Here is a 26,028-nt window from a genome sequence, read left to right on the forward strand (position 1 = left end):
CGAACACATCATCGCTTGGAAATGCGATTGGCTGCGAGACGATGTTGCATGTCATATAAAACGACCGCGATCAAGACGCAGCATCTTGACTAGCTAGTACATCAGTTTCGTGTTGCACACTCTCGCCTTAGTTAATCACATCTTCTTGTTCCCCCTCTCCAATCGCTTCTGCATCAGAGAATGGGTGTCAAGACCTTCTACCTTGCCGGCGAGACAGCCAAACACGGCTTGGACCTTGATATTAGTCAGGTCACCGAGTTCAGTGCTCTCCAAGATGCCATCGCGACCAATTTCAGCATTGTTGTTCCGGGTGAGGTGGGCTTCCAGGACAAGACTCGTAGCCTTGAGTCCCTCGAAGACATCAGATCCACCGATGAACCCATCGGCGTTAATATCTCGGGCCAACCTGTCCGTGAGACTCCTGGACCTGAGGGACTACCATACTTGGGCTCGTACCTCCAGAGTCAGTCATTAGCAGCCGCAGTCTTCCTAGGTGTATATGCTAACATGGAACCAGTCTTTCCCGATCACCTCGGCAACAATCAACGCCTGTTCGAAAGATACGGTCCTGTTTTCAAGTCCACTAGCATGGGTGTAACGAACTACCAGACCAACGATCCCAAGATTGCTCAGATCGTGCTGTCAGAGTCCGAGTACTTCTCAAAAGAGATCAACAAGATGCATCCTCTGTATCCGATCAAGAATGATATGGCAGGAGTGTTTCTTGGTGACTCGACAAGTCCAAACTGGAAAGTTGTGCACAAATACATGCCCCCAGCCCTCGGTCCCAAGGCTGTCCGCCATTATTCAAAGGTAACTTTTGGTCCCTCGAACGAAATGACGGCAGACTGACTGGTGATCTATGTAATGTCAGACCATGAACGACGAATTGCGCGTATCGCTACCAGTGTTTGACGAGCTCGAGTCAGCCGACTCAGCTTGGAATGTCTACCAGTACATGCTCAAGCTTAGTTCCGCTACTGTCGGCAAAATTGTTCTGGGAATCGACTTTGAGCACTTCACTAGTGTGGATGCACCTCTGCACAAAATGCCACTTGCCATCGCTCATTCTCTAGCTCTGAACAAAAAGATCACCTCGATGGGCGAATGGTATTCCCATCTGCCGTTTGGCGATCCCAAGCGTCTGAGAGATCTGCAAGCGTTCATGACTGGTGAGATCAACAAGGTGATACAAGAGTCCAAGGGCAACGGAACCGAAGACCTCCCTCTTCAAGATGCCGCCTTGAAGGCCGCGAACCTCGTTGGTATGATGCAGCTCCATATGTCTTGCTACGTCTGAAATCGAGGGTAACCACTGACATCTCGCTGCAGACTATTTCACTCGTGCGGTCGACAATTCCGGCAATCGCCTTCCAACAGAGAACATGAGCGCTGCTCTGACGGTCGCTGCTGGTGCTGGATTCACTACTACCTCATCCTTGCTGTCATGGCTCATCTTCGGACTCGTCACGTATCCTGGAATGCAAGAACGTTTGGTCCAGGAGTTGGTGAATCACGACTTCAAGGACGATGCAGATGTCACACCAGAATTGATTGAAGAGCTCAATGAGCTCGACAAATACGTCAAGGTGAAACATCGATCATTTCCCTAAGGAGTACCATTAGACTAAACTTGACATCACAGGAAATGCAACGCAAGCACAATCCCTCATACCAACCAGGCCGCACAGCTCAGAAGGATCTGATTCTACCCGGAGGTCTCAGAATGCGCAAGGGAGAGATCATCATCGCGGCTCTCCACCACATCCACAACAACCCCAAAGTCTGGGAAAACCCTGATCGTTTTGACCCTGACCGCTGGGACACGGAGGCCGTCAAGAAACGCGGCAGAACAGACTATATTCCGTAAGTCGCAATACAAGAATTAGCCTCTGACATGCTGACTCGTTACGCCTGCAAACAGATTTGCCGCTGGACAGCGCATGTGCATCGGCTTCAACTTTGCGCTCCAGGAGATCAAAATCTTCATCGCCCAGCTAGTCTGGCGGTATGAATGGATCAAAGGTATGACTTGTTCGTTGGGCGGAGAAAGGAGCACCATACTAATCTGACGGCACGCAGACGGAAACGTGGAAACCGAGTACGATCCTTTCTTCCAGCTCATCCGGTAAGAATAGACACGCGTTTCTCTCCTGAAAGTCGATCATCTGCTAAGCTCATCTAGACCCGTCAACTTGTACGTACGCACCAAGAGGCGAACAGTTTACCCCTCGAGGTCAATTTGAAACCCTCCGACTTGCTGACTTTCCACGCGTTTCTCAACACTACGGTTTTGATCAAGGACCAATCGATTGTCAGATCGGACTAGGATTCTGTAAGCGCAGGAGGGCACTAGAAAACCGGCCTGCCTCTCGAGAAGAAGACATTCTTATCTATGGTTTTCCTTGGTTAGTCTGCTGACCCGTTCTTCGGTTTTACTATCTATACTATAAATCATGGCAATAAGCGTATCTTGCTCTCGGCCCTCAGTGAGCAGTCCCTTTGTAACCTTCAGGATCTTTCATCCTATGTCGCTAAGATACTGCTGGGTGGCTTTGCCGTAGAGCATCTCGGAAGCAAAGTCTGGCTGTCTGGGACGATCCCCAGAGCCGGAAAGAAAGCCGACCATGGCCTCTCCAGTGGATGCATAGCATCGTGATAGAAGGAGTTGAATTCGTCTCTCATAGCACGACTGGAACAGCGATTCACCACATACACAACGCAGACGGTACTTGGAGAACTTAAGTACGACGGGGTCTAGAGTGAGTCGAGTGGTATTATTCGTAGCATCTACGCCGCTGCCTAGGTCAGATCGAGCCTGCTTGAGGACGAGCCGTGATGCAACGCCCGTCATCTGAAACATCGAACCAATGTCCAAAGGTCCAGATGCTGGCATTAGGCTACATCAAGCGGTAGACCAGTTGTGCTCATCAAGGAGAGCTGCCAAAAGGCCATCTGTAACGCCGTTGTGAATCACTTCAATGCGCCAGAGTTCGCTTTCTCGAATTTCTTCTCATCGAGGAATTCCTTGGCCAATTCGCCAGAGACGCAACGAGAATTCACTTTTGGCCCAGTTCTAGTCTGAGGATTGGTCCTAGTACCATCAGCGCATGGCGTCCTTGCCATATAGTTGAAGCTTGACTACCGTAAATTTCAGCGATGTATGCAAGACTCCCTGAGGACGAACCGTGTCGACACTGAGGGCATTTCCCAGGCTAGAGAAGAGTGTCCTCCTCAAGTGGCGCAGTTTCTCGATCAGAAGGTTCACTATAGTAGTTTGGAAGGCTTCAGGTCGACTTTCGCCAAACCTGACAGAATCACCCATGAAGTGCACTTGAAGCTCAAGAATCAGTGGTATAGCCGTCTAAATGTGTTGGTACTAATATTGACGTGCTGCTAAGTAGCTGTAGAGCCTCTGTAGCTTCTACAGCAGATATGACGTTCCACACAATATCTCGTCAACGCCCGGTCGTGACCAAGAGACTGAGCCACAGAAGGACACTGAGATACTTTACCCTAGCCGCGACGCTATCTATCGTAGTTGTCCAAGACCGGGTGAATCCTTCGTTCATGTCTTCAGAGTGGGGCTAAATCCTGGTCTACAAACCTCCCAACAACGATTCACACTAGGGTCACGCAACCACGAGAAGGTAGTTCGACATGTGAACGTGAGACAGTTTCGATCTGGAAGGTAGTGCAACGTACGACTAGTGTAAACCACCGTTCGATGATAAGAATTGGATTTACGGTGCGGGTCGGACGATCTAGTGCGACGGAGTATCATCCTTCTACCTTCTTGAATCAGGATACGTTTGGACTAGTGATGGTGAAACGTGGTCGTCGCTTTCTGTCCCATTGGTCGCCAAGGGAGCTTCTCACCTTGATAATAAACCAAAGGCTTCAGGGGTTGAGTGTAATAGACACTCAGAGCTACCAACCACACGTTTCGCACCTCGGAGATGACTTCTGGGAATGACGCACATTACTCTCTGAGCCCCAGGATTGTCGAAAGATCCTGTGGTCTTTGCAATCGACGCCACTCTTGGGATTCTGAGCATGAACAGGGAGAAAAATGACGACGAATTGGGATCAAAAAACATGTCACTTTGCAATCATAGTGCTATTGATGTGAGACGTTTGTGATTTACGTGCAACACATGAATGACAGCTTCTGACCAATGTATTATCATGTCTACAGGTACTGATATACGCATCATGACACATTTAACCGGAATATCAAGTCATACAGCGTGCCCTATGAAGACCATGTTTGTGGCCCGGCAGTGATGAGGTATGGTACTGGTCTGTGTGTCCGATAGGGGCTTACAGTGCTCTCCTCATACTTCTTGATGGGGCCAAGAAAACTGTGCTTAATACCCCATCGAGTCGGCAACGTAGCCATCAGTTTAGTAGTTAAGGTCGGCTTATGTGATCCCCTCGTTACGCTTCATCAATTCGGCAAGGACAACATCGAGACCGAAGCCCTTACATTTGAGTGACTACAACATCTGCAGCCTCGAGCAAATCAAAGAGCTCGGCTTTGTCGTCTGCCCTTCTTGAGGTCAAGAGCGTAAGGCTTCTTGTCAGCCATCAAGGTAGAACTCAAACCCTGAACATTGTGGGACAGTTTAACATCCTCGTCGTTAGTGAAGGCTGGGATAAGCTTTACGACATAACGCAAGAGCCGGGCGGCAACTATTAGCGATAGGTTGAATCCGACATTGGCAAAAATGCCAGGACTGTAAACAAAGGGCTTCGTCTAAGAGATCGTGTATCGTATTGGGAAAGGAACGACTGATTCGCCATGGCCCATGGTTGTCAATCATGGCAACACTCATCCCACATCGTCGTCCATAGCTTGGGGTGTACGGTAAAGATCGACCCTCGCTTCAATTTGCCAAAGCTTGCAAGGACCTGATACGCTCGTAAGATATCGAGCAAAGGCAGGCGTTTGTTACAGACTATAGGCTGGCAAGTGCACCGGGAAGCTCATGGTCCGTCGAATAACATATGGTACCACAGACTTCGATCAGTTTGAACATTCGAGTACGCTTCAACCGCCAAAGTCCATACACGACCCTTGATCACGATCGAATCGTGTTCATTCGAGGCTTGGCTGGCGGACTCTTGCCAAGTGGCGGGCGAGTACGGGGACTATGTCGACTGAGAGCCCGACTGGCGGACGTCGGAATGAAAACATTAAAGAGTGACAGACATTGCATCGGGCGTGAGACAAGCGTCAGAGGCTACGCTATATGCAGGGCAGTTGTATAGTCCGAAAGCTACGCAAGCTCAAGGAGAGATCAGTTTCATCGGCGACAATGGTCGTTTGGCGCGTGATTGTGACATAGAGGTATCGTTCATTGCTTTTGTTGTGCTGGCCGGGCACTAGCTTCGTGATTACTCGACGCGCGAAGACGTTCAGGATACTTATAAACAAACAACTCTCGAGTGGTGATCTCTTCGCCATTTGAAACCTCCCAGCTATTCGCAACCTCTATCTCTACAATTAGCCTCGATTATGTCTGCTATCAAGACGGTCGGCATCGTCGGTACCGGCGTCATTGGCGCTTCGTGGACCGCCCTCTTTCTTGCACATGGTTTGCAAGTCCTTGTATCCAATCCGGGACCTGATGCTAAGTAGAAGCTGCATCAGTACTTGCAAACCGTGTAGCCTGATCTCAAAAAGCTTGGTTTAGCATCCAACGCCTCTCTCGACAATTACATATCTGTGGGAGCCAGCCTTAAGGATCACTACGCCGAGCTTGATCTCGTCCAAGAAGTATTGCTGCATGGCCTCTAGCACAATTGTTTCACTCTCTGACATTCTCATAGAATGCGACCGAGAGGGTCGATCTCAAGACCAAGTTGATAGCTGAGATTAATACCGGCACCCGACCTGAAGTGATCATCGCCTCGTCGTCTTCAGGATTGCCCAGTTCCAAATTCATTGGAGAGTGCAGGCAGAATCCCGGCAGAGTGTTAATTGGCCATCCTTTCAACCCACCTCACCTTATGCCTCTGGTCGAGGTGGTGCCCAACCCTCAAGCCGCAAAGGAAAATGTTGACGCAGCTGTCGCATTCTACAAATCTCTCGGCAAGAATGCCGTAGTGATTAATCAGGAAATCCTAGGCTTCGCCGCGAACCGTCTGCAGGCTGTCTTGTGTACTGAGGCTTACTCTCTGGTTAGCAGAGGAATTATGTCTGCGAAGGATCTCGGTGAGTCGTATATGACCGTTCAAATACTTTGCACAGACTGTACAAAGATCTTTGCATGACTAGCAGTCTTGGTCCCCGATGGGCGCTCACGGGTCCATTGATGTCGACCGCGATGGGAGGTGGAGGCGGTACCGATGGCTTCAGACATCTACTGGAGCACTTGGGTCCTGCAAGTAAGGTTTGGTTGGAAGACATGAAGCAGCACGCCTTCACCTATGATAAGGATGATCTTGATGCTCTTAGTACAAGCGTTGGCAAAGAGCTTCAAGGCAAAGACGTCAAGGCGCTTGAAGCCAAGCGTGACAGTAAGCTCGCATCTCATTGATTTGGTCAATCCCCCAGAATCAGCACTTATGGAATTGAGATTCCATCAGCTCCCCTGTGGGTTCCTGCGTACGCAATTTGTCTGATAGTGGAGATGTCCCTCGTCGATGCGTGCGTCGGACAATTGCACGAGGTCGCTCGAATAAGCAACTTGATGACCTACCGTTATTTGCCGGCCCAACGATCTAAAGTCAACATGCTGTTCTTCAATGAGAACCAATCTGTGATATTCTGTGGAGACGAACTGAAGATCGACGGCGAGATGCGCCTCTCACCATCAATGACAGTATGGATTCGAGAGGAAAGAACGGCCCCTTGTATCACCTCGACCGACATTAAATGGGACTGAAAGGGATAGGCGTGATGATGACCTTCTATAGATGCTAACGTGAACTTGAGTTACGACACTCTAGATGACAACAATACCAGTGAAACCACGATCTTTGTCCTGGAAGTGGAGCTCCTTCACAGACGTGTCCATGTCATAACTCCAGATGGAACCACCAAGATCAGAGACATAGATCTTCTTCAGCTCGGGGACTAAGCTGAGACCAATGGCCTCATCGAAGTTTTGTGCCAAGACCTGGTATTTGAGACCAGCAGGCGTATTCTCAGCCTGAAGGACTTCTGTTCCTGATGAATTGAGGTTTGCTCTGTTCAAAGTGTTTCCAAACGGAAGCTCGCCGCGATCGGTCCAGTAAAGGTGGTCTCCGTGGACTTCAAGGTCAATGGGTTCGGGCAGACGGTCTAGCAGCAAGATGGGTGTACGAGGGCCAGATGATTCAATAGGAGCGCAGAAGATCCTGCCTCGGCCGGCTTTGGATGGTCCTTTCTGGGTCCAATAGAACAAACCATTCTCGTGAGAAACAGTGATGCCCACACACCATTTGGTTTGGTCAGTCGTCTGGGCCTCATCGCGCCAGTCACCAGTAGTGATGAGGACCTGGATGTCCGATCCATCAAGTGCGCAGCTCATGACTCTGAGTCCTTCGCGATCAGAAAAGTATAGTCTTGAGGCTTCGTTATCGATCGTGAGCTGCTTCGGAGTGTGAACACCCCCAGCTGGGACGACGGCTTGAACATCTGATCCATCAAGCCGGCTAGAATAGATTGAGCCATCGTTAGATGTGGGAATGCCCATATTGGTCCAGTATATGCGTTGTGTCTTGGGACTCCACGTGATTCCATCAACCAAGAGCAATGGGTGGTCGCCCTTGGGAGTACCGGCGAGGTCCAGAGTAAGTGGTTGGGCAGAGGAGCCCTTCTTCGTATCGATGGACAGAATTTCGGGACGTGTGACAATTCCCGCAAAGCTGAGTGTGCCGAGTGGCTTGCCCAACCCATTGTCGAGAGCGATGATTTTCTTGGAGGACATGTTGGGTGGGGCTTAGTGACTACCTTGAATCGAGTGGTGATTTGTGGTATTCGAATTCGAAGATATGGCGAACGGGAACTGGCAATAGGGAAGGCAAGTCTCGCACTTATAGCTCCGACAAAATGTTTGCATCGGCTTAGCATGAGTTCGCTGATCACCCAGTGCCAATGTGACAGATCAGTGGGGCGACATCGTCTGCAGGATATTAGCGGCACGTTGGGCTTGTAGTTGTACGGGATGCGAGCTAATCGAGACAAATTAGCGTAGTCGTGAACGACGAAGCCAATGTCTGGCCGTTGTGGAGAGCAAGCGATCGTACCGTACAGTAAGTGAAATCTTCCAAACAAGCAGATCAGATTCCTGGAAGTTTGGCCTTCCCGTGTTCGATTGACCGTTACGCTGGTGCGCCAGGACTTGGTGAGGGAAATCTGGTCAGCTTTCCAGAACTTGGCGTGAGAGCACTCAATTCATGAAACACGAGAGGGATCCCTGATCAGACAGCCATATGCACTCAGCAGACCACTAATGCCAACGACCTTGACTTCCAGTAAGATGATCATCTTAGCGAGGTTTAACAAGACATCTACCAGAATGCTTACTGGTCTGAAACGTGCGACCGCGGTCAAGAGAGCTGTATATTGACCAGGCCAGCCGTTCTCGTAAAATTGTCCTTAATCCGCCGCAGATTATGCAATCCTTGAGAAGTCAGAGTGCCTTCACAATTCGACGCTTCCCCTCATTTCGGAGCACGAGTCGCCGACCTCCGTCGCCTTCTGCTTCTTACAGGATGCGGACGCGGCCGAACGTATCGTGAGGCTTGCAGACTGCTGGTCTCGAGCTAGGTTACACCGTCGTTTCGCTGCAATTTTTTGCTATCTACTCGTAGACGCACTGATGAGCGCGCTATTCATCAGATGCGCAAACATACTGTATATGTGCACCTTGTTCCTAGATCAGCCTCAATCCCTTAGGAGTAGGAGCCTTGGCGAAGGATCTGCCCCGCACGAACTTCCTGAGGGTCTAACATCGTCATCTTGCCCCGATGCAATCTCGAACTCCATCGTTGAACGCGATTCCTTCGAGGACCCTAGACTGTGGGCATTACATCTTGCACACCGACCTACTGCGAAGTTTGATGCCTCCATGGAGAACTTGGCAAGTCGAGGGGCAAAGCGAAAGCACGTCAAAAGAAACACAGGCTGCGACACTTGTCGCAATCGTAGGGTGCGCTGCGACGAAACCCGACCGAGATGGTGCGCGACTAGCTACGATTGCTGCCATTTGCACCCGCTGATTCCAAGCACAGCCAAAATTGCGTCAAGTACGGTCGCAATCATGACACCCAGTGTACATATCCGACGTCACCAGACTTCTCCAAGCCAGCACAGCAGGCCAACTCTTCAGTGGTTCCCCTGGGTGGATCCTGGACCATACCGAGCCCTTTGACCTCTGTGAATGACGGCGCTCTCAGCATATCACGTCGAGAACATTTTCTGATGCACCACCTTCTGAGCGCCAGCCACGAATTGGAGCACTCACAAGATCCCAATCTAGGTATCAGGCTCTGCATCAGGTAAGACTTGCGCCCATGTTCCACGCAGATAGTCTGATCAAGCTGTACAGGGCCATAGGTCACGCCAAAGAGGCACCGTTCTTACACGACTGTCTTTGCGGTATGGCCGTTCAACATCTGTATGAGTACACAAAATCAAACCAGCTGTTATGTGAGCGGTATCATTACCGCGACAAGGTGCTGGTTGGGCTACGTCAACATCTTGCGCCTGGGAATGCGATCAACTATGGTGCTGTGCTCAGTGCTTGTGCGATGCTTTCGTGGGATGCTCATGATTCGTGAGTCACAAACAGAGGAATGAAAGACCGTAGCAGTCCTGACAAGATGCAAAGGGATGAGTTCTTTCGGTGCATGCAGGGTATCTTCTTAGTAAGTAACACGACGGCACACCTTGGAGACAATGCTCACGTCATGATAGGTATTGGATTCTGAGGATGCGAATGCTGATCAATCCGACCTGGTCCAACTTTTCCTCCCAGTAGCAGGTCATCAACAGATCACGAAGTGGCGTGAGAAGCAGTCTGAACTACTGGAGAGCGCCATGCAATCACTCAACAATCTCACAAAGCTTGTCAAAGAGGAACCCATGATGCTCGGTCCAGCACGAGAGCTCCGGAACTACCTCCAGAACCTACTTCCTCTGCAGACCGCTTTGCTAGCAGAGCCCGCCCAACTGAAAGCGCTATTTCCTGTGCGCTCCTGGTTACCATGGATTCCGACTCTGCCCGAGCAGATCAACGACCCTCAACACAAGCGGTTCTTCACTCCGTTCTTGGCAAGTTGTGCGATGGTGAAAATGGCTCATGCTTTGGTCTTCCCGGGAACACGACACGCCATAGGGCTGCACCAGAGAGCAATGGCTATTCAGGCTGCGTCAATCGAGATGGGATCTGGATTCGTAGCTGGCAATGTGCATACCTCGAGCGTCATGCGAGGTCCACTGTTGATGGCCCAGAGTTATCTTTCGTCGTCACCAGGGTACGACCCGCACTCCTCGTTCGAGCACGGCGTTATACACACGACACGACGGTCAATGTCTTCTCGGGCGTCGCAAGGCCAGACCTTGCATGATTCGTCATCTCAATAGACCATCAGGGTCATCTACCAGACTCCAGACCATGTTTGGCCGATGAGACAAATTCACAAAACAATCAATTGGGTATATAACTGCTGCTACCTTATTCGGTCGACACATCAAAGCTCTTCCACTTGGTCAGAACATCGTGCTCCAATGCTGCTGCCTTTTCGGGGTTCTGCCGAAGCTGCAGCAGCTCTATATAATTCTGCCATCCTCGTCGCCTCATCACCATGCGCATGACCCCATTTCCAGTCGCTTTGCCCACGTACGACAAAACGACAGCTTGCGTATGGCCCGGGAGCACTGTTTGACCGCCAACACTCTCACGATGTCCCAGCTGCCTCATGAAAGCGATGGCCTCTTCATCTGGCACCGCGTCGCTGTCTCTCCATCCTCTGCGGATCGATTTGGTCAGGCCCTTCAGACCGTAGCTCGGGAGTCCTAGCGTCCCGGCCACGCTCTTGCAGACAAGTCCTCCAACACCGCGGCCTACGCCTTTGGCGAGCCCAACGGGGCCGCCCTCTTCGAAACCATGGACTGGCTGTGTCACAATACCAGTCACAGCGTCGTAGAAACCAAAGCAGACTTCTTCCACTCCAGCTTTCAGCCCTGATTTGACGCCGGTGATCTCGTTCCTCATGCGCACAGTGCGGTCGCCCATGAAATGTGCAGGCGCGTTGTGGAAACCGTTGGTGATGTTGTAGAGCAAATCGACCGGGAATTGTAAAGTCCTGCCACCCACTCCGACACCAAACTCTCCGATGCTCTTGACCTTGTTCTTCGGGCGATCAGAAGCGGTTTTGCCGTCCATCAGAACTTTGTTCTTGGCGGCTTCCATTGACGAAGATCGCCCCATATCTCTGCTTAATTTTGTCGCGCAAGTCTTGTAGCCTATGGCGGTTGAACCCATCGTGGCCAAAGCGCCGATGAGTGGATCTTGGGCTCCTTGCTCGACATACCAGCGATGTTTCCGAAGGGGTTTGAGGCGTCGTCTGTCAATGTTGCCGTGAGCGACAAGAATACTGGCTGCAAGGGCGCTGAGCTGAATATTAGTGCGGCGCACCCGCCAGACGGCGACTCTGTCCGGCATCAGGAAGCAACCGAGGTTCTGCATTTGTTCCGTGGAGTGGAACATCTGGGCGGCTGTTTTGGCGCCTGTCTCGCTTCGGATGCGATCACTGAGCTCCTTTGCTCTGTCCTGAACTTGGGGTTCCAGCGCTTGAGTGATCTGCCCTGCGAGATTCTCTGCCGTCAAATCTTTGTATCTTATTGGCGAGGGGCCGGCACCAGCACGAGCGACCATCTCTCCCCAGAAGGGTTGATCGCCAAAGAACGGGACTACTACTGTCGGCTTTCCCAGTGCTATACCAATGGCCATCGTTCCGGCACCGCCGTGATGAACGACGGCAGCACAGTGTGGGAAAAGCCAGTCGTGTGGTACGTTACCAAGCAGGAAAACGTTGTCGGGAACGTCTTTACCGCCGAGGTTACCCCAACCTTTCGAAACGAGAGCGCGCACTATTCAAGGTGTCAGTCAACCACTACCATGGCTTGTCGAGCGTCAGTTCATCTTACCTCCGGATATCCTTACGGCTTCTAGAATCATGTTTGTCATTTTGTCCGGATCGTCTACCACGATTGACCCGAAGCCTATGTACACAGGCGGTGGCCCAGCTGCTAGGAATCTGGATAACGCCTCGTCAGGTTGGAAAGATGATTTTGTCGCCAGGAAAAAGAAGCCACTGATGGTAATGTGGCTGCCCCAATCGCTAGGCTTCGGTATCAAAGCTGGTGACCAGCAGTAAGTAAAAGGTACTTTGAGCTGTGGAAGCAGCTGGTGACCCCATGCTGCATGAAGAGGATCGATAGCTAGGGTATTCTCTCTGAAGTCGTTTACGAGGTCGATCAGACCTTCGGACGTCAGTAGTTCCATGCTGTAGTAGGATAGGTAGTTGGCCATTTTCCTGTTGTTCGCGCCCGCCTTTACATTTGTGAGCGGGTGGGGAAATGCCGTCGTCGGACTCCAGGGCATTGTGAACATCATGTGTAGCGGCACGGAAAGTCTTTCCGCAATATGGATGTTTGCATACGCTGGCGGGTTGCTGATGATGGCATCGGCTATGAAGGGGTCCGGCAGTGATGTTATCGTGTCCAGGTTTAGCGATTTGGCGGCTGGCAGCTGGATGGAGTCGACGCCGTTGCCGGCCTCTGTGCAGCCTCTCCAGCAACCATCCAACATCTCGGCAATTTCGGCGCGTCGTGCGCCCACATCGCCAGCTTTGACAGATGCTCTGGTTGGCAGCACGCCCGGATTGCGCACCATATATGACATGAGCTTTTCCGGATCGCCACCGATGGAGAAGAACTCGAGGCCATTCTCTTCCACAAAGGTCTTGAAATTCGGGTGTGTACAGATGCGAACGCGGTGGTTGTATGGTGGGGCGATGAGCTCTTTCCCCAGGGCGATGAAAGGCTGGACATCGCCTCTGCTTCCTACGATCAAGATGGCTATGTTCATTCGTGGCGAGCCGCTGAAATCGTCGGTCACGGGTTTGAAGTCATCCCGACGGTGGCGCCAGTTCAGCTTCGCGAACTTGGTCTTTTCGGTATGCGTCGTGTCGTGTGGTGTGTTCTCAGAGGATTCTTTCTTGCCGTCGTGAGAAGAGAGATGGCTCTGTAGCTTGGCTATCGCCGTCGCGCTGATCGAGACATTGAATCTGCCATCGTCTGTAGGGAGAGCTGCGTCCTTGTCGATGGAGTCGATGGGAATCTTGTGCTTGCGTCGCGAGAATGAAGTTGGAGACATGATGTCGGAAGAAAGGTGCAAACAGAGATACAATTCATCGTGCGACGGGGAATGTTGTTCTTAAAAAGGCGGGCACTCTTTTTGTGACCACTAGTGCGGTTGATCGACAGCAACGCAAAGCATCAGCAACAAGAGCACCAAGCCGATGGTTCGACTCTCGCCGCCTTTGTCTCTTGGGCGAACTTGAGCTTGCTGGACAGTACACTGGCGGCGCAACAGGTCTGTAAGGAGGATCAATCTGCCGTTGTATTATATTGAACAGCTATCGTTGTTGATATCGCAACGCCTGTAGAGGAAACAGCATCGAGCCTACAGTTCGACCGACGGCCAAAACGGGGCATCTAAGCCTATTGGAGAACTACACCGTGGGCTGTCGGTCCTGGCTGCCGATCGCTGGACCCCAGAAACTCTAATGCCTGAACGAAAAGTATAATTCTGGCCGAGCATAGGGGCGAGGCTAATTACCTCAGACGACCACCCACAAATAAAGCATAGATAGATTACCATTGTACGAGCGCCTATCGTGGGAGACATGTGATGGAAACAGGCTTATTATCAAAGTCAATCATGTCGTCCAACTTGCCACTACAGTCCAAGAAGAAGCGCAGAGCTACCCAAATACGGGACCAATCGCATTTCAACCGTGCCCAGCGTCCAAAAGGTACGAACGTTTCGTCGATCTCATCGATCGTTCCGTTGGTGGTCTAGTGCAGCTTGTCTGGCTAAAGGCTCTCACTATTGGCTTCAACGACCGGACTGAAAAAACTGCGACCACCGTGATGGATCGTGTTTTGGGGTAGGCCCCGCGCATCAATTGCTTGTACACCTAGCGGTTCTGCTCTTCTTTTTCTTCATCTCACAACTTGACTGCAGTGCGACAGCTGCTACACACCAACGACGACTATGAATTCTGCTGGACCCGACGACAGCGCGCCACGCGGCGCAATCGGTCGCCTCCGCAATGCTTCCGTGAGCGTCGCGGATCAGCTACTCAACTCGAACCCCCAACTGGGCATGTGGCGAGCGACTGGCACTGCCATTGCCCATGCACCCAACCTCACCGACTTGCGCACACCAGAAACCGGCGGCGAGAAGATTGTCTTTGACAAGGATGGTCACAGTGCCCGTGTCCCGGAGCTCGACGAGGGCAAAGAAGAGTTTGCAGAACGCATGCAACGCATTCAGAGCAAAAGCACCATTTCGCCCTCGGTATCGAAAGCGGCGGGTGATGGTTCCATGTCTTCGAATACTCAGCAACACGCAACTGTCCCGCCCAAAGCAAAAGTGCCATGGACTGTCGCAATCAAGCATGGATTTGCTGCCGCCGCCAAGTTCATCTTGACGCCGACGGGCTTCTTAATCACCGTCTACGGCTTGAATGTCGTAGCCTGGGGTGCAATGCTCTTCTTCCTGCTGCTCCACGCAGCTCCCGCCATGAATCACCCAGACAACGGCGATGCCGACTCGTCACCACGCAAAATCTGGCTCGAGATCGACTCTCAGATCCTCAATGCTCTGTTCTGTCTGACAGCATTCGGACTGGCTCCTTGGCGCTTCAGAGACCTCTACTGGGTAGCCTGTTGGAGGCTAGGCACAGGCCCAGAGCACGGTCACGGTGCGCTGAAAAAGCTGGCCAAGCGTAACAACGACTGGTTCAGAATGGGCGGCAGACACGGCGAAGAACATCTCGAAGATGCAAGAATCACATTCACAGGCAACCACGCTCCTCCGACCAAGTCCTGGAAACTCGATCTCATGGTGTGGCTGACGGCGTTCAACACTTTCTTCCAGGTCGGCATGGCTTTCTTCATGTGGCACTGGAACCGCATAGACCGTCCAGGGTGGGGAACAGGCACATTCATCGGACTCGGGTGTGGTGTCAGTCTGGGTGCAGGTGTGCTCGCTTGGTGGGAAGGAAGGAAGATCAAGTTGATCGAGGGTCCCAAGGTGTTAGCACCATCGAAAGAGCTCGAGCCCCTCCAGGAGAATGATGTGTGATGTAGTATGAATTTATAGTGTGCAAAATGGACAGCAATCATAACAATCGTCTCCGCTGACTGTGGACTCAACGTGTTTCGAAAGCTCCGAAGAATGATCATCATCCCGAGAATCTGCGGACGTTCAAGCCCCAATACCAAACACTCTCGCTCTGACGCAGGGAACTCTGAGCTCCCAGACTGGTGCAGATGCAATATTTGTCTTCATGCAGGGTGCACATCGTAGCGGTGTCCTCTGGGACTGCGCTGCGAACCCTAAGCACCGATTTGTCCAGGAGCCAGCAATCCATGGATCGTCTGAGCCGACATGTCCGTTCCGAGCAACCAGTTGAAGCCCATGATGATATCAGTGACGGCCTGTTTGCTAATAGCAAGGAAGGGGAAGAAGGCGAAATGTGCATGAGGCACTCCTGGCCAAACATCCAGCCTCGTCACGACACCATGGTCGTGCAACACTCTCTCATAGACCAAGCCATCATCGCGCAAAGGATCCAGACCGCACACTTGGATGTAAGTGGGAGGCAAACCTTTGTGAGGGGTCTTGCTGTTGAAGGGAGAATGGAGTGGAGAGGAGGCGTCTGGAGACACGTGACTATTGATCGCAACGAGAGCATCCTTGTCCAAGACAGGCACGTTGTTGGCTTGCTCACGGCTGTTGTAGATGTTCTTGTATCGCTCGGGTACAAGATCCTTGTCAAGGGGAAAAATCCACGGCACACACAGCCAGAGACCAGTCAATGGGTGTGACAGACTCTTGTCGTCCAGGGTTTTTTGTGCGACACACGCTGCAAGGTTGCCTGGGACAAATGGTCAGTCTCGTGCCACACCTCGCTCGCTGCAGAGCAATATTCCACCCCATACCTCCCGCACTGATGCCACCTAGCACAAATCCTTTGGTTGGATCAGCACCTAACTTCTCAGCATTGCTCGCAATCCACAAGAGACTGTCTTCGACGTCGTGAGCAGGGGTCGGGAACTTGTGTTCTGGAGCCAGGCGATAACTGACAGTCATAGTGGTTGCCGTGAAAGCTTTCGCAGTAGCACGTCCGAGCGGAGTAAGTTGCTCATCGTTTCCAACAATGAACCCGCCTCCAAAGACCAAGACGATCAGAGGGCCATCGCCATTGACCGGTTTGTGGATTTTGATGCGGCTTTGGAAGCCATCTCTCATGCTAATTGTCCTGAATTCCTCTTCGAAGCCAGGTCCCGGGGACCCCTGTTCCTTGAGTCTTTTCTCTGCCAAACCTGCACGCGCGGTGCGGAACTTGTCGAGATTCGACCAGTCAGCTTTTGGCACGGGATGTTTGCTTAGGAACTGTATGATGCGTGTCAGCTTAATTCACTGCGCTGTCACCATTTGTAAGCTTCCCACCTCTGCGAGTTCCGCATCCATCATCGAAGCTTTCGAGATCAATTCCTCATTCATGTTGTGAGAAGCCGAATTAGTGGAGTCTCTAGAGACGAAGGAAGGGTATGGGTGACGGTCGTTTCTTGATGATATAAAAAGGATCCTGATGTTTGACCGGTGGAAGCGCGACCGTCAGGGACTTGTACCTCGACCACGGGGGTGTTAGGATTCCCGACACACACAAATCTCGGCCGTTTTCTCTCCCTCTTAATAACATTAACATAACGCGATGAATCGTGATACCCTTATACGTATAGATGTTCATGATAAATACGAAGGTCATAAGGTATCTACGCCCAAAAAAAACAAGATCTGAAGGGCGTATGAGTTTATAGATGTGTGTCCGGAATTTTGCTAGGCGCGTGCTCGACCAACAACGAGATTGCTCGTACGCAATGCCTGTGGCTATCTAATCTCAAACGATGCAGCATTTTCGATCATAACTCTTTGTCTCAACCGAGCCTCAGCGTATCGTTGACGAGGATTGCACTGCCTCGATTATCGCGAGCAAACAACGGTGTGTGCGCGCAAAGCTTACCTAGCACGCAGATGCCAGTGTGCGTTTAGCCTGGAGAGTGCAGATGGGATGAATCAACTGGCTCGGAAATGTCCTGGACAAGCAGCGGTCCGGACGGGCCCGCACCAGACCAAGAGACGGCCCGGCGGCCAAGCGCTCGATTAAGGTTTTCGTTCGCAACTTGTCAAGTCGGGGAAAGCTATCTGAAACCGGTGGACAGCTTCTCAGTACTTAACGATCGTACGCTAGCGGCGATTCATGCAGGGAGCCCGATGCGTCTGTGGCACGCGCGGCGGGATCAGACATTGGTTCGCACCTCACGGATCACTCCAGTCTGCAGCGGCTCGTCATGCAGGTTGGAACTGACTTTCCGTTCAGCTGGACAAGCCTTGAGGGGACCGTCTGGCGAGCGTCATGACCAAGTCCGCTTCTTTCCGTCGCCGATAGCATGACCTCCAAGATCACCAAGGCCGTTTCCAGAAGATGCATTTTTGTGTTTCTCGAAGCGATACAGCAAAAAGCGTGTGCATTGCTGTCCGGGATGTCGGCGACCCTCTCGCACCGACTCGGATCAGATATGCTGAATCGGTTTCCACGAGACAATCAGCGTCATACCGGTCCAAAGCTCTTGGTCGTACAAAATTGATACCATCCCACTCCGTCCGTTGTTTACCGCTTATCGATCTTAGCTACGCCCACATTTTAATCAATCACGACTTTCGCTACACAAAAAATGACTTGGGAGATTCCGAAAGACTACAAATCGCGCCCGGTCGTGGTACTGGGAGGTGGTGTCCTCGGCCGCAGAATTGCTGCATGCTGGGTCGCTGGAGGCTTCCATGTCATCGTTCGCGATCCCTCAGAAAAGTCCCGCAACGATGCTGTCGACTATATCAAGCAAAACATTGCTACCTATCTCGCTCTCACCAAAAGTACCGCAGGATCATATGAGGCCATCGAGGATTTCCAGGCCGCCGTGAGAGACTCGTGGCTCGTTTTCGAAGCTGTCCCCGAGATTCTTGGTCTCAAGGAGAACACCTTCCTTGACCTTGAGAAGCATGCCCCAAAAGACTGTATTCTTGCCAGCAACAGCTCTTCATATAAGAGCAGTGAGCTTCTTGGCAAGGTCACCGATGCCACCAAGACTCGAGTTCTGAATACGCATTACATGATGCCTCCTCAAGTACGGCTCTCTCTACCCTCCATCCAGATACCTTGCTGATCAATACCATAGGCTCTGATTGTCGAACTCATGACCAGTGGCTCGACAGCCGAAGCCATTTTCCCATTCCTGGAGGATGAGCTAAGCAAGGCTGGTCTGCATCCAGTCTCTGCAAAGAGGGAGTCCACCGGTTTCATCTTTAATCGCATCTGGGCAGCTATCAAACGTGAAGTTCTCGCAGTCATTGCAGAGGGCGTTTCGGACCCCAAAACCATCGACGCGATCTGGATGGAACAATACCAGAGTCCCTCAGGACCATGCACCATGATGGACAGCGTTGGTTTGGATACCGTCGAACACATCGAGACCCACTACGTGCACGATCGTCACTTGCCCGATACAACACTCAAGTGGCTTCACGAGAACTACGTTGAGAAGGGCAAGCTCGGCAACAAATCCGACAAGGGTGGGCTCTATCCTCCGCCCACACAGGGTCAAGGCTCGAAACTGTTGGTTCTCAACATGTACCAGGGCTCGTACCCTGGTGAGCTTTCCCTCCAGAAAGTCTTGACCAGCGGCCAAGTCTTGGAGTTGTCTGTTGATAACAAGAATGCGCGACCCGTCGCTTTGGTCACAGACCAAGGTTGCCCCGACGGTATTGATGTGTACGGCGACAGAATGTACTGGACTTGCATGGGCATGGCCCCGAAGAACGACGGTGCCGTCTACTCCGCCAAGCTCGACGGTAGCGATATCAAGACCATCGTCAAACCAGGCGACGTCCACACCCCCAAGCAGCTTCACGTTGATAAGGCAAACAAAAAGCTCTACTTCTGTGACCGCGAAGGCTTGCGCGTCCATCGTTCCAACCTTGATGGCTCGGACCACGAGATTCTGATCCAAACCGGAGACTGGCAGACCGAAAAGGACAAGGTCAAGGACCAAACCAACTGGTGTGTTGGTGTCACTGTCGCCCCCAAACTTGGCAAGTTCTTCTGGACACAAAAGGGCTTCCCCAAGGGATCTCAAGGCCGTATCTTCTCCGCGAACATCGAAATGCCGTCAGGCGCCACCGCAGAAACCAGAGAAGACGTTGAATTGGTCCTTGGCGACCTGCCCGAACCCATTGATCTCGAGTTCGACGAGCCCACAGGTGTCCTTTACTGGACCGACAGAGGCGAGTTGCCATTTGGCAACACCTTGAACAAAAAGACCATTGTTGGTCAAGCCCCAGAGGCCGAGAAAGCGCTCGGTCGTCAGATTATAGCACAAGGATTTGGTGAGGCTATCGGTCTGCGCATCGATGACCAGAAGCAGCGTATCTACGTGGCAGATCTCAGTGGAAGAATTTGGGAATGTTTCACAGAACCCGGGCCCAAGACCAAGATCTATGAAGCTGCAGGCCACGCATACACTGGTCTGGTTGTACTCAACTATTAGATGGTAATGTGCATGAGTGTCTACCTACCTCTCCATCGCATTTTTTGTATGATATTGAAGTTTCCTATGCACCCTAAACGTCGTGAATCCTCAAATATTGCCGAGACGACGCTCGAAGCCCCACCGGAATCCGCTTGGGAATTGTCGGATCGGTGAGCAGCTGCCTCCTTGCATATGCATGATCGTTCTCCCCGTTTTCGAAAGCGCGACCCGCTGTTGGAGGACATGAGAGCATAAGCTCATGGGTACTCTATGCTCGCTGTAAGGGACACCCTGATATAAAACTCAGTCGGATCTTTATCGGAATATCCACAGAACATGGACTGACAAGAGCTATGAATTTGAGTAGCTACATGACAAAGGACACTACTAAGAGAAGATATCCGCCCAGAATCTCTCGCCCTTTGTAGACTTGACCCACTCGTCAGCGGTCTTTCTATCAACACCCTTCTGTTCCATTCGGATACGAGCCATTGCATCCTCGACACCCGAACCAATTACGCCAGCACCGCAGATGTACAATTCAGCATCCTTCTTGAAGAACTCGATAGCATCTTCTCTGTCGTGCCAGACACGATCCTGGACGAATTTACAGCCCTCTGACGCCTCCGGTGCATGCGTGTAGGCACGACGGACGGATATGACTCCCTGTTTCTCCCACTTGTCGAACTCTTCCCTGTACATGTCGTCCTCGTCGGGATGATTGCAGCCGTAGAAGAGAAGTGCCGGTCCAGTCTCGATACCGCCGGCTTTCTTGATAGCTCTCTCGGCGGCAAAGGCGTAGAAGGGCGCGAGTCCGGTGCCGGCGCAAGCCATGATGATGGGCTTCGAGTCGTCGTTGGGCAAATGGAAGCCCGCACGGCTGGGTCGCAGGCCGACGTGAACTTGGTCTCCAACCGAGAGACGCTCGAGATAAGTGGTGGCCACACCGAGGAATCTGTGTCCATTCTTGTTGGCTTTCGATTTCGAGGGCGCATCAATGACGCTGTAGGTCAAGGTACAGACATTGGGGTCTGCGAGGGGACTCGAAGAAATACTGTACTGGCGGAGGCGCATGGGGGTCATGGAAGCCAAGAATTGTCCCAGGGAGAAGGTTGCAGTTGGGTATTCCTCGAGAATGTCGAGCAAGGAAGGGTTGCTCTTCTGAAAGCCCTCATCCTGAGAGCTCTTGGTGAGTTGGTCTGCAAGCTTGGAATCCGGTATGCTTTCGATGACTGAAGTCACAGCTTTGCGGGTAGCAGGTAGGTTCAACTCTACCATACTTGCGAGAACCGACTGAACAGGCAAAGAAACATCGGTGGGAAGTGCAGTCGATACGGAAGGATCGATCTTCATGACTGCATCCCAAGGCACCTTGAAGCGAGCCATGACCCGTCTGACGACCTCCGCAGGGTTGATGGGAAGTACCGCCAAGTAGTCGCCAGCACGATATTCAGTACCAGTAGGCAGCCTGATACCAATGTGACGCTTCCTCGGTGCACCAGGGCACGTCAGCAAGCGGGTCTCACAAACTTCACCAAGCTGAACATCTGAACGCAGATGTTCAGAACGAACGTTGGTGTCGATGGTGATCTTGAGCTCCTTGACACCGCCGCTTCCTGCCCCTGAATCGGCCTTTTGACCGGTCGCCTTGCGCAGGGCTGGCCAGAATTCATCTTGCAGCCAGGCGTCGAAGTTGTCGAAGATATTGCCATCGGTGACGTCTGCGGCGTATCTCCTGGTCAACTGTGTGGCCCCGGCAGCCTGGAAAGCGTCATCTACCAGAGTAGGAATCTTCTGGTAAGTGGCTCGCCATTCCTCTGCATATATGATCAGTTTGTGGACAAGAATATTCATGATGGTGAAACTTACTGTTACCGACACCAAACACGGCGTAAGGGACAGGCTTTAGCTGCTCTTTGTCCGCAGACTTGAGCCACTCCATGAAGTGGGCACCGTTGTCTGGAGGTTGACCCTCATAACTTGGAGTTATGATGGCAAGCGGAGTCTTTGGCAGCGTTCCAGAAACGCTGTCCAAGGTAGCCGAAGTAGCCGAGAATCCGTTATCCGGAGCTGCATCGACCAGTGCTTGCGCGAGAGCCTCACAGGTTCCAGTGTTGGAACCGTACAGGACGGTGAAGGGAGTCAAATTCTTGTCGTCGACATGCTTGCCGCCTTTTCCGCCTTTCTTTTGACTAGACTTGGTGTCTGCTTGGGAGAAGCCCAGGCCAGCAGCTTCTAGGAAGTCGGGGTCCTTGACAGTGGCCCGAATGAAAAAGCCATCAGGCTTGATGGTCAAGGCAGTCTTGATCTTGAGATTGTAGTTTGGCTGATGTTTGGAGAATCTGAAAATCTGGAGAAGTGTTGCCACGGTGAGCAAGGCTTCTTGCCAAGCGAATGGACGACCGATGCAAGCGCGGATACCGTTACCAAAAGGCTAAACACGTTAGTGGTGTCAAGACATGTTTTCAACAAGAGTCACCCACCTTCCAAGCGTTGGACGGCAGCTTCTCAAGAGACTCGCCCATCATGCGACTGGGTCTGAAGCTCTCAGCGTCCGCACCATAGACTTCTGGGTCTCTATGGAGCCTGGGAAGCATGATGCTGACAGACTCTCCTTTCTTCACCGCATAGCCATTGAGGTCTTGATCAGATTTTGCTTCGACGGTGAACGCTGGCGCCGTTGGGTGTAGACGAAGCGTTTCCCTTAGGCAGGCCTCGATGTACGGAAGCTTTCCCATGTGCTCCACAGTGATGGGATTCTTGCCACACACTTTGTCGACTTCTTCTTCTGCTTTTGCATACGCTTCTGGGCTCTCGAGCAGCTCGTAAAAAAGGAACGATAACAGTCCAGATGTAGTCTCATGGCCTAGCAAAGCATATTAGCCACCGAGGTGCGAGTTTCTGGGGGGGGGAGGGGAGCCTATATTACCAGCAATCAAGAAAGTGATCATGTTGTTGATGATCGAATCGTCACTAAGCTTCTGACCAGTCTTGGAGTCCACATTGTTGATCATTGCGTTCAAAAGATCCTTCTTGTCGCTGGGGTGTTTCCTTCTGTCGTCAAGAAGTTGCTTTGAAGTATCCTTCATGACCTGGATGTCGAGCCTGTAATTTTCATCTTGCTTCTTGTACAGGAAGCCAGTCATGGGAGGACGTCTTGATCTGGCAAACGACTCTGAAAGTGTTCCGACCATAGCATCGACGAACGGATGCATCTCATCGTGGTAGAAGGAGTTGAAACGGGTGCCCATTGCGCAGCTAGAACCTCACATCAGTACAGATCCGTACGTTCACTGGCTGATCCCGCTTACAGTGCAATCGAATCGAGTGTGAGCCTGGTGAAGTCATGGCTAGCATCGATGGGGTTCTCAGGACCGAATCTAGCCCACTTCAAAACCATCTGAGACACAATATCTTGCATCTCTAAGAGACATCTTAGATCATGCACAACACGGAGCTGAAGAGTAAGACATACCTCCAAACATTGATTGAATAGGCAGAGGGCCAAAAGCAGGCATCAGGGTGCGATGAGCAACCGCCCAATTGGGCTCGTCGGGATACGCGGTGAAGAGTCCATCGTGGGCTGCGTTGCGCACCTGCTCCAGGGGACCCGATACAGACTTCTGGAAATTCTTCTCGTCGAAAAGAGGTTCGGCACAGGCAAAATTGGCGACAAAGATGCGTTCGGCTGGCAGTCTCAATCTAAAGATTGGTCCTAGTATTCATGTGAGCTCCTGCCAGGAATTCTGCCTTGCTAGAATATACGCACCATGGATCGCAGCGAGTCTTGCGAGACTTTGAGTTGGGTTCTGAGGATCGATCTCGAGGATGTTACCCAACAGTGGGTAACCGTAGGGTGTTGGGATTGACTTGGTCATCTTGATCCGTTACACGAAGCTGAGGTCCAGATTGAGGTGATGAGCTTGGTTAAATAAGTCGCAATGCACCGGCAGATTAGATCCATCCCATTTTGGTAAGCATCGCGATCATGTTCGCTCATCGGGCGGGGACAGGGCAAGTACCCTCAGAGAGTTCCCATTCGCTCAGTGCTAGTACAATGATCGCCGCAAAATGCTCATGCAGCAGGCTTCGCGTCGGTAACGGTCGATGTGCATAAGGTTTTCGTTCAAGTGTCGGGCTCGGCGCGCGCCGAATTGACCGCTGCGAGGCAACGCACGGGCTGTGCGGCAATCTGTTGCAATCGCGTGCGCCGCTTGATCGGCTCGCGGTTGGGCCATCAGTACCGCTTATGCATGCCATGCCCCAGCGTCTATTGACTCGCTCCTGTCCGCTCCTTGGCTGCACCTAGCACGCCTTACAATCCTTTCGAGGTCCACCTTCCGCTTTTTTGCTCTAATTCGAATTCAAACTGCGATTCGTCGACCTGCGGCGCCTCCCGCTGCTAATACCCTAAACCTCGAAGTAGCTTGGTCAATCCTTAAGACAGCTAGATCAATCACGTGTAGCGGGATCGATACCACGAAAGGCATAGAGCGGTCGCAGCTTGGCGGCTTCCAGCAACAGTGAAAGTTGCGAGAAGGTGAGGGGAAGCGGAAGGTGGACCTCGAAAGGATTGTACGATGAACCTCATCTCTCCTTGCCAGCGAGATTGCTTAACATGGGTCAGGCTCCGAGTCCATCCACGTCATCGATGCCCATGGTGAGACAACAAGTTTTGGGAGTGTTCTGAAGAGGCACCTTCCGTACGACGCCCCATCTCTGCGTGCCGGCTTGACTCTTTGATTGTTCGACTATGTACTGCCCTGAGACTAGAGCTCCTAAGCTCTCCAGACACCCAATTCCGTACCTAGTTCTTGATTGGCCTCGCGACCTTACAGTACAGAGTGCCAGCAATGCGTAGTCGCTTTGTACTTTGCCAGCGGGACGGTCAGAAAGGGACAGTGACCTGCATGGTCAGTGAACGTTTCCGACCAACGATACCGAGACAGTGGACGGCTAGTCACTAGACTGGTCCCATTGCTGAAGGGTCTGTCCAAAGTCGCCCGGAGATCTTGCCAGCAGCCAGTCTTTCCAGGCCGTCGCTGACGTCTTCAAACGAGATCTGCTCAGTGACCGGAGTGATCTTTCCTGAGGCGACGTATTCCAAGACCTCACGGTATTCTTGGAGACTCGCACCCATGCATCCTCTGAGGTGGATCGATTTCATGGTCAAGAGTGAAGTAGGCAGAGTCGCTTCGTTCACCCCAAGGCCGACCAAGACGACCACACCGCCAACTTTGACGCGATTGATGGCCAAGGCGGTAGTCTTGCCAACACCTGCGAAATCAACAACGGCATCGAAGAAGGCGTCGTCTACATCGTTCAGGCTCTGGTGGCAAGCGATGGCACCAGAGTCGCGGGCGGCTTCGAATTTCTTCTCGTCAATGTCGAAACCATAGACGTTGGCACCACGAAGTGAGGCAGCTACGACTCCATTGAGACCGAGACCTCCCAGACCCAAGATGGCGATGTTTCTGCCAGGTCCGGCTTCGGCCTCTGTGACCACGGCGTGATAGGCGGTGCTGATAGCATCGGTAGCGACGGCTGCGAGATGCAGAGGAACGTTTGCAGGGACGTGGACCACTTGACTCACGTCAGAGATGCAGTACTCTGCAAGACCTCCATCGACGCCGAGGCCTACTGATATGTCCCAGTTGGCGTTTTCCTTGGGATATCCGACCTGAGCCACTGCCACTCTATCTCCAGGCTTGAATGATGCCACCTGAGAGCCAACCTTGTTGACGATTCCTGCTACTTCGTGACCCAATGTCAGAGGAGCGTGAACTCCAAATGGCTGGAGGTTTTCAAAGCCGCCACTGAGGATGTGAAGGTCGGAATGACAGAGACCTGCGGCTTTGACAGTGATGAGGACCTCGTTAGCGGCAGGTTCGGGAATGGGCAGCTTCCTCTGCTTGATGACTCCATCAGCAGTTTCATAGCGATAAGCTTGCATGGTGACTTTGTGGATGATGATATATGTGTAAAGTATCGAATGAAAGTGAAAGGAGAAGAACAGAGCCAGGAAATTGTTCAGAAAAGTTCGGGTGCACCCCTACGCCCAGCACTTTTGCCAATCGACTCCGTATTCGCTACTATGTCAGAGGGTCCACCATGGAACGGATCTAATTCTGGCGTTCCGTTCCCCC

The 26,028-nt window shown here is 52.0% G+C and overlaps 10 protein-coding genes across 10 annotated transcripts; 5 read left to right on the plus strand and 5 right to left on the minus strand.

Annotated features, from left to right (window-relative positions):
* Positions 1–180: 180 nt before the first annotated feature.
* M436DRAFT_59172 (cytochrome P450) lies at positions 181–2,246 on the plus strand (the record flags this gene model as incomplete). The annotated part of the gene is made up of 8 exons (XM_013566812.1): positions 181–463; positions 518–813; positions 875–1,265; positions 1,333–1,589; positions 1,646–1,866; positions 1,925–2,025; positions 2,083–2,128; positions 2,186–2,246. 8 exons carry the CDS (start codon positions 181–183, stop codon positions 2,244–2,246), a joined length of 1,656 nt encoding a protein of 551 aa, XP_013422266.1.
* A 3,275-nt stretch (positions 2,247–5,521) lies between these two features.
* M436DRAFT_86689 (3-hydroxyacyl-CoA dehyrogenase) lies at positions 5,522–6,545 on the plus strand (the record flags this gene model as incomplete). Its single annotated transcript, XM_013566822.1, has 4 exons — positions 5,522–5,614; positions 5,675–5,782; positions 5,836–6,220; positions 6,268–6,545. 4 exons carry the CDS (start codon positions 5,522–5,524, stop codon positions 6,543–6,545), a joined length of 864 nt encoding a protein of 287 aa, XP_013422276.1.
* Positions 6,546–6,953: 408 nt separating this feature from the next.
* M436DRAFT_86690 (YWTD domain-containing protein) lies at positions 6,954–7,919 on the minus strand (the record flags this gene model as incomplete). Its single annotated transcript, XM_013566823.1, has 1 exon — positions 6,954–7,919. The coding sequence occupies one exon, from the start codon at positions 7,917–7,919 to the stop codon at positions 6,954–6,956; it is 966 nt and encodes a 321-aa protein (XP_013422277.1).
* Positions 7,920–9,062: 1,143 nt separating this feature from the next.
* M436DRAFT_59152 (uncharacterized protein) lies at positions 9,063–10,579 on the plus strand (the record flags this gene model as incomplete). Its single annotated transcript, XM_013566808.1, has 5 exons — positions 9,063–9,172; positions 9,226–9,492; positions 9,543–9,770; positions 9,825–9,861; positions 9,911–10,579. 5 exons carry the CDS (start codon positions 9,063–9,065, stop codon positions 10,577–10,579), a joined length of 1,311 nt encoding a protein of 436 aa, XP_013422262.1.
* A 91-nt stretch (positions 10,580–10,670) lies between these two features.
* Positions 10,671–13,088, minus strand: M436DRAFT_59186 (UDP-Glycosyltransferase/glycogen phosphorylase; the record flags this gene model as incomplete). Its single annotated transcript, XM_013566813.1, has 2 exons — positions 10,671–12,088; positions 12,146–13,088. The coding sequence occupies 2 exons, from the start codon at positions 13,086–13,088 to the stop codon at positions 10,671–10,673; spliced, it is 2,361 nt and encodes a 786-aa protein (XP_013422267.1).
* Positions 13,089–14,321: 1,233 nt separating this feature from the next.
* M436DRAFT_21899 (uncharacterized protein) lies at positions 14,322–15,329 on the plus strand (the record flags this gene model as incomplete). Its single annotated transcript, XM_013566807.1, has 1 exon — positions 14,322–15,329. A coding segment is annotated over one exon (1,008 nt), but the record flags the coding sequence as incomplete, so codon positions are not given.
* Positions 15,330–15,628: 299 nt separating this feature from the next.
* M436DRAFT_86694 (lipase/esterase) lies at positions 15,629–16,799 on the minus strand (the record flags this gene model as incomplete). Its single annotated transcript, XM_013566824.1, has 3 exons — positions 15,629–16,170; positions 16,235–16,688; positions 16,746–16,799. The coding sequence occupies 3 exons, from the start codon at positions 16,797–16,799 to the stop codon at positions 15,629–15,631; spliced, it is 1,050 nt and encodes a 349-aa protein (XP_013422278.1).
* Positions 16,800–18,031: 1,232 nt separating this feature from the next.
* On the plus strand, positions 18,032–19,900 carry M436DRAFT_86695 (uncharacterized protein; the record flags this gene model as incomplete). The annotated part of the gene is made up of 2 exons (XM_013566825.1): positions 18,032–18,481; positions 18,533–19,900. 2 exons carry the CDS (start codon positions 18,032–18,034, stop codon positions 19,898–19,900), a joined length of 1,818 nt encoding a protein of 605 aa, XP_013422279.1.
* Positions 19,901–20,269: 369 nt separating this feature from the next.
* M436DRAFT_59171 (putative P450 monooxygenase) lies at positions 20,270–23,760 on the minus strand (the record flags this gene model as incomplete). The annotated part of the gene is made up of 7 exons (XM_013566811.1): positions 20,270–21,699; positions 21,752–22,316; positions 22,366–22,748; positions 22,812–23,140; positions 23,194–23,305; positions 23,358–23,597; positions 23,652–23,760. The coding sequence occupies 7 exons, from the start codon at positions 23,758–23,760 to the stop codon at positions 20,270–20,272; spliced, it is 3,168 nt and encodes a 1,055-aa protein (XP_013422265.1).
* A 1,085-nt stretch (positions 23,761–24,845) lies between these two features.
* M436DRAFT_68466 (GroES-like protein) lies at positions 24,846–25,835 on the minus strand (the record flags this gene model as incomplete). Its single annotated transcript, XM_013566826.1, has 1 exon — positions 24,846–25,835. The coding sequence occupies one exon, from the start codon at positions 25,833–25,835 to the stop codon at positions 24,846–24,848; it is 990 nt and encodes a 329-aa protein (XP_013422280.1).
* Positions 25,836–26,028: the final 193 nt, after the last annotated feature.

Source organism: Aureobasidium namibiae (genome assembly GCF_000721765.1).
Source record: "Aureobasidium namibiae CBS 147.97 unplaced genomic scaffold scaffold_39, whole genome shotgun sequence".
In the NCBI taxonomy this organism is placed as follows: Eukaryota; Fungi; Ascomycota; class Dothideomycetes; order Dothideales; family Saccotheciaceae; genus Aureobasidium; species Aureobasidium namibiae.